Source organism: Microtus ochrogaster, chromosome 5 (assembly GCF_000317375.1).
Source record: "Microtus ochrogaster isolate Prairie Vole_2 chromosome 5, MicOch1.0, whole genome shotgun sequence".
Lineage (NCBI taxonomy): Eukaryota > Metazoa > Chordata > Mammalia > Rodentia > Cricetidae > Microtus > Microtus ochrogaster.
Window position 1 is genome coordinate 81,336,539 of NC_022012.1, and position 7,100 is coordinate 81,343,638.

The window sequence follows — 7,100 nt, forward strand, 5'->3', positions numbered from 1 at the left end:
CTATATAATCTCCTTGCTTTAGTTCAGGGGTTGCAGGGGTGCTGCTTCTCCAGCCTCAATCTCTGGGACTGGAGAATCTTCTCAGGAGTTCCTTTGCTCAAATAAACCTGTTCTTATATTTTTTCAATTCTATTTGATCTGGCTTACTGCATTGGCAGAGAAACCTATCCTCAGGGGACAGAAAACTTATTAGCTCGTCTCTCACAGAATAAGCAAGTATAGATACATTGTGAGCAAGTCCTGGGTACACACACTGCCAGGGAACCCTGAGGATAGGCTGTATCTTGATTTACTGAAAAAAGAACCATACCAGTTTCTGGTCTTAGATGAAAATTTCTCAGACATTAAGTGTCCTTCTTGGTCTTAGAGACAAAGCCAAAAGCACACATGGGCACGGCATGTATCTGCAATCAGAGGCTGGGGTAAGATCACTTGAGTACAGCACCTCAAGATAAGCCTAGGTAAGAAGGCAAGGCAACGCAATATACTTACGGCTTCAGATTTCTTCTGTATCTCAAGGATGGCCTGTTCCATATTGCCTTTGTCTCGCGTGGCCTCAAACATCAGGTCACGCTGGACCTGCGCAGTCTCTTGAACTAAATACAAAACAAGGACAAATTTTTTTCCTATTAAGTTTTCCCCAAAAGTACAAAGAGAAGTACCTATATCTTTCCAAATTATATAAAATACTTTGGGTAACATGCCTGATGCCGAAAGAAAAAATAATAAATAAATAATAAATAAATGGGTGGTGGAATTTACTCTATAGACCAGGTTGGCCTCAAACTCACAGAAATTCACCTGCCTCCACCTCCTGAGTGCTGGGATTAAAGGTGTGCACCACCGCCTCCTAGCATTCCTTTACTTCTTCTGTCATAGCAATGGGAAGCCTGGCCGGGACACCGGCAAATGAGTTACTCTATCACACTGTACATTCTCAGCTCTGCTAGTCTTGTGGGGTAACAGTCCTGGCTTTGACATTTCTAACAGATGGACAGCTGCCCTGTGTGTAGCCCAGGCTGGAGATCAGTAGATAAACAGTACCATGCCTCTATTCAGACAGATGGGAATTACTTATGAGCCACAGAAAGGCATTGATTTTTGTAAATCATGAGTAATTCATCCCTTGGCACGTGAATCAGATGACTTGAATTAGTTTAAAATAAAAAATAAGCAGAAATGCAAACAAGTACAGATGCACAATTATCTATCTTTCCCAGAAAATTCTAGAGCAGTATTTAGCTAAGAAGAATGTGTTGACTGTTTATAAGAGCATTCATTTACATGTACAACACTTAATTGGTGGGGAGGAGATTCTACAAACCTCACACATAACTGACATTGAGACCAAGGCTGATTCACCACAAAACAACTTTCACTGAAACCAAGGCAGTGAGAAGAGCGAGCAGCAGGTGACTGGAATATTTCTAACTCCTAAGGGGGCGTGTGTCTATAGACAGCACAGTGGGCAAGCCACATGAGACTAAGGAGCTGCTGATTCATCTCAGGCATGAGGTGAGAAGGCTGGCAGAGCCACCCTACCCTCAGACAGCAAGATCACTGAGGAGTAGTGCTACACAAAAGCCACCATGGGAATCAAGTGTTGGCATGAGCTAGAGAGATGGCTTCATGGTTAAGTGCACTTCTGTTCTTTCTGAGTACCTGGGTTCGATTCCCAGCACATACATATAATATCATGTTGGTTCAATCTACATTCTAAAGTCTGAAATACCTAAGTGATGTTCTCTAATATATACTTTTATGACTCATTTAGCTGTTCCAGGACAGCCAGGCCTACACAAACAAACTTTTCTCAAAACAAACAAATAAACAAACAAACAAAAAACTGCAGCTGTGCGATGATGGCACATGCGCTTCTTTAATCCCAGCACTCAGGAGGCAGAGGCAGGTGGATTGCCGCGAGTTTGAGGCCAGCCTGGACTACAAGAGCTAGTTCCAGGGCGTGCACCAAAGCTACAGAGAAACCTTGTCTTGAAAAAAAAATTGCACAGAAGTTTACAAATTGGGTGTGGTGCACGTCTTTAATCACAGCACTCCGGAAGCAGAGGTAGGCAGATGTCTGTGAGTTCCAGACCAGCCTGGTAGTAAGTAGCAAAGAAACCAGGGCTACGTCACAAAACAAAGTAAAAACAAACAAACAAACGAAAAAGTACTGTCACGTAGCACCCTCCCGTCTTAAACAAGGAAATCTGGCTAGGGTCAGAAGGGTCACATTCATGACTCACTAGTGCCCTCTGCTGATAACATCAACCTTGAGAGGATAACAAAATGTTTAAAATAGAACCAAATATAAACATGGGACACTCACATGTCTTGGCTATAGTTTCCAAAGAATCCAAAATAGATTGGCTTCTCATACTGAGATGTTCCTCAGACTTTTCCACAGATGTCTGCAACTAAGAAACTCAAAATTAAGAAAGAAATCACATGGGACTGGAGAAGTGGCTCAGATTGGGAGCAATGTTCTTTCGGAAGACTAGGGTTTGATTCCCACCACCCACATGGTGGTTTACAACTGTGCGTAAACTCCAATTCCGGGAGATCCCACCCCTTTTTTGGCATTCAAGGGTACTGCACACATATGGTGCACACACATATAGGCAAAACACCCAAATACATGAAAGGAGCATAAATTTTTAAAAAGAAAAGATGTCGGGTGGTGGTGATGCACACCTTTAATCCCAGCACTCGGGAGGCAGAGGCAGGTGGATCTCTGTGAGTTCGAGGCCAATCTGGTCTACAAGAGCTAGTCTAGCCTGTGGTCGACATGTCATCACCCTATAAACTATATAATCTCAGCCGGGCGATGGTGGCGCACGCCTTTAATCCCAGCACTCGGGAGGCAGAGGCAGGTGGATCTCTGTGAGTTCGAGGCCAATCTGGTCTACAAGAGCTAGTTCCAGGACAGGCACCAAAAACTACAGAGAAACCCTGTCTCAAAAACAAAAAGAAAGAAAAAAAAGAAAGCACAAACTGAGTTCCAGGACAGGCTCCAAAGCCACAGAGAAACCCTGTCTCGAAAAACCAAAAAAAAAAAAAAAAGAAAGCACAAACTGTTGTCTTATCTCACTGACCTGGAGAACGGTAACTGAATTATAAAATGGCAAACATGCTGCTATTCTGCATTTGCTGACGGCACTACAATGATTACCATGCCTAAGATACACGATGCTCTAATTCTCTGAAACTTAGTTCTACCTACCTTGTGAATGACTCCTTGAAAATGAGAAACAAAGTTGTACAGCATGTCACTAGAGTTAAGAAAAAAAGGGGAGAGTAAATCTTTGTGCCATGTTGAAATAGCATATAACAGCTGATTATGGCAAGTGTTCATCTAGCATAGCATCAAAACATTGCTTGATCAGAGTTGGAGACTCTACCTGAAAAATATCAAAACTCTGATTTCTAATGCAAATCACATTTTTCTTCCTTCTATTCTGTTGCTTCATTTTCCTTTTATTTCTATTGTTTTAGATTTTTTTATTCGATGTGGGTACTTTGTCTGCTTTATGTGTCTCTGTGCACCATATGCATGCCTGGTGCTTGAGGAAGAGGCTGTTGGGTCTTCTGGAACTGGAGCAAGGATGTTTGTGAACCACCATGTGGGTGCTGGGAACCAAACCTGAGTCCTCTGCAAGAGCAACTAGTGTTGAGCCATCTCCCCAGTTCTTCCTGATTTTAGAAGCAGGTGGATTTCGTGAGTTCAAGGCCAGCCTGGTCTACATAGAGAGTTCTTGGCCAAAGATGGCTACATAGTGAGACTGTTTCTCAAAACAACAAACAAACAAAATCATGTACATACACAAATAGTTTAACTACAAATTTTATATTCCTTAAAGTTTTAAATTTACATATATTCCATGTGTGTTATGTACAAATGCATATCATACATGTGGAAGCTAGAGGAAAACTTCAGCCATGGAGATTTTGAAGATTAATGTCAGGTTGTCAGCAAATATTTTTACTCAGTGAGCCACCAACTGACCCCCTGACTTTTTTTTACTCCAATCATTTAGAGAGAAAGAGAGAGTGTGTGTATATAATACATTGTGGAGTGGAGGTCTGAGGACAACTTGCAAGAGTCAGTTTTCTCTTTCCACCATGTGGAAATCCCACCAGGGACGAAAATCAAATCATCACGTATCATGGCAAGTTCCTTTACTCATTCAATGTACTTTCAGGGTTTTTTCTAAATACTTATATTTTTATGTATATGAGTATTTAGTCTGAATGTAAGTATTTAGTGCACCATGTATGTGCCCAGTGCCTGTGGAGGTCAGAAGAGAACACTGGAGTTACAGCTACGGCTGTCATGAGTGCTGAGAACTGAACCTGTGTCCTCTACAAGAGCAGCAAATGCTCTTCCCTGCTGAGCCATCTTTCCAGTCTCTCAGTCAGTGTTTTTAAACACAGGATTAGATATTAGTTCACTCTGTAGACCAGGCTGGCCTCAAACTCAAAGATCCACCTGCCTATGCCTCCTGAGTGCTGGATTAAAGACGTGTGTCTCTACCATTGGGCTTTGCTAGTGACCCCATTATACAATGAGAGTACAGCTGGCAAAATCCCTAGGCTACACCCAATTTGCAAAGCTTTGGAAACCTGCCTTTTGAATAGTTGCTGTCATTCTGTAATACTTGTGAAGTATTACTTGTGACCTTCTCTTTCCATAACAGGATTCATCCCAAAATACCTCAGCAGTGTATTAGCTATTGGTCATAACTCTCTCACAAACTGTTATCCTGGGTGACTCATCATCTGGCCCTATAATCTTGATATATAGAATATATAGTGGGTGCCTTGAATTCTGAAAAAGGCCACAGAGAAAGGAAGTGTTTCTTACTTAGGTGTCAGCGGAAACAAAGCCGCCAGCTTGGGAAGCTGGAAATGCCAGGCTCTGGATTTTACACAACCATGGTTTCCCCTTTGATCCAGTCACCTTGGATGTTATTTCTATGTCTAAGAGATTCCATTCCCTTTAATTCAGCAAGCTAGACTCCAATACAAACTCTAACTAACCACACAAATGTAGTCAATGCACAAACCCTCTTTTTCTTATTCTTAGAATTCTGTACTTGGTGTAGAAGTTCCTTCTGTTTGTGTGTTGCTTTCACTGGTTAATAAATAAACTGACTTGGCCTAGTTGATAGGATGGGACTTAGGTTGGCGGGGAAAACAGAACTGAATTCTGGGAGGAAGAAAGGAGGAGGGAGAGAAGCAATGGATCCTCCGCCAGAGATGAACTGCAGGTTAGAATCTCTGGTAAGCCACTGCCATGTGGCAATACACTGACTAATGGAGATAGGTTAAACCAATATGTAAGAGTTAGCCAATAAGAAGTTAGAGCTAATGGCCAAGCAGTGTTTTAATACAGTTTCTGTGGTCAATCTGGTCTGCAGAGCAAGTTCCAGGACAGCCAAGATTGCACAGAGAAATCCTGTCTTGAAGAAAAAAAGAAAAAGAAAAGAAATTCTGTCCATGTCCAGCTGGTGGCTCATTCCTCTAGTGCCATCATTGGGAGGGTGGAGGAGTGGAAGAGGCAGTTTCAAGTCACCCTGATCTATATAGTGAGAGCCTATCTCAAAAAAAAAAAAAAGTCTTAAACTTTGACTTAAGAATTCATATATTACACTGAATTAAGGGTATCATTCAGTAGTAAGAACACTTTCCTCATGTTTGAGAAGCCCTATGTTCAAGTACCAGCATTACACAAGACAAACTCAGTTACCACAGTCGTCTGGCCCAGCGGTGGTGGCAGTGCACGTTTACTCCCAGCACTCAGGAGGCAGAGGCAGGCAGCTCTCACATTAGTTGACATGGGATGGCGTCTAGAAGTGGGCAGCAGCATTCCCCAGGTGTGGGTCCCAGACTGTACAGAGTGGGTGAGGACATACACGTATGCATTCCTCTCAGCTCTCCAACTGTGGCTGTGCTGTTGTCAGTTCCTGCTCCTGTGACTTCTCTATGAAGATGGACTGTAACCTAAAATCATGAGCCAAACTCTTCCTTCTTTAGGGTTACTTCTGTTGGGGTATCTTATCTTAGACAGCAAGAGAAATGAAACTAATACACACACAAGCAAAGAAAAGCAAGAGCACTTTGCAGTTTTGTTTTGTTTTGAAGACAGGATTTCTCACTGGGTGGTGAGAGCTAGTTCCAGGACAGGCTCCAAAAGCTACAGAGAAACCCTGTCTCGAAACCCCCACCCCCCAAAAAAAGGCAGGATTTCTCCGTGTAACAGCTCTAGCTGTCCAGGAACTCCCTTTGTAGACCAGGCTGGCATTGAACTCACAGAGATCCGACTGCCCCTTCCCCCTAGTGCTGGGATTAAAGTGCTGCCAAGCCACTTTTTGTTCTGAGATAAAGTCTGCAGTAGTTCAAACTGACCTGCAAGTAGAACTCACTGTGTTGCCAAAGATGACCTTGAACTCCTGACCCTCTGCTTCTGCCTTCTAAAAGCAGGCTGGAGCTTACCCCACACTCCCAACATCCAGCTTTCAATGCTGCCTCCTCCTTTTTCATTTAATGTTTGTTTATTTTGTGGAGATAGAGAATAAACCTACAGACTTGCTGTGCTGGATAAGCACTACTGTTGATGTATAGATGGAGGATGGGCTACATGGTACCCTTAAAACACAAAACCCAAGCTAATCTTTATCAATGTGCAGGTGCATTATTCTAAATAATGATGAACCTGGTGACCAGAGACAAAAAAGGGAAGATTCTCCTCATTGGTTGAGACATCCAGTTTCTTTTGCTCCCAAACACTGGAGCTCCTAGATCAAACTTCAAAACATAATGAGCAGCCATCTTTCCCCTTCCTTCTATGGCTCTCTGACTCATACTTAGTATATCACTGGCTTCTCTGGCTCTCTAGCTTACATATGGCAGACTTATAGGACTTCCATACTATATCTGATTCTGCATCTTTCTCTGTCATTGATCCCCCACTGTGTGTGTGTGTGTGTGTGTGTGTAATACTGAATCTGTTTCCTATGCACAACCCTGACTAATACATTCTATTATACTAAAATTGAATTATTAGATTTTTTTTTTTTTTTTAGTTTTTCGAGACAGGG

The 7,100-nt window shown here is 42.4% G+C and overlaps 1 protein-coding gene across 1 annotated transcript in view; it reads right to left on the reverse strand.

The window, feature by feature from the left end:
• Positions 1 to 7,100, reverse strand: part of Ccdc36 (coiled-coil domain containing 36) — a 23,172-nt gene that overhangs the window by 4,629 nt on the left and 11,443 nt on the right. Inside the window, exons 4-6 of the mRNA XM_013346444.2 lie at positions 3,224 to 3,272; positions 2,330 to 2,417; positions 493 to 596 (exon numbers count right to left, since the gene is read on the reverse strand). Of these exons, the coding sequence (XP_013201898.1) occupies positions 493 to 596; positions 2,330 to 2,417; positions 3,224 to 3,272 (241 nt within the window). The remainder of the gene's footprint in view (positions 1 to 492; positions 597 to 2,329; positions 2,418 to 3,223; positions 3,273 to 7,100) is intronic.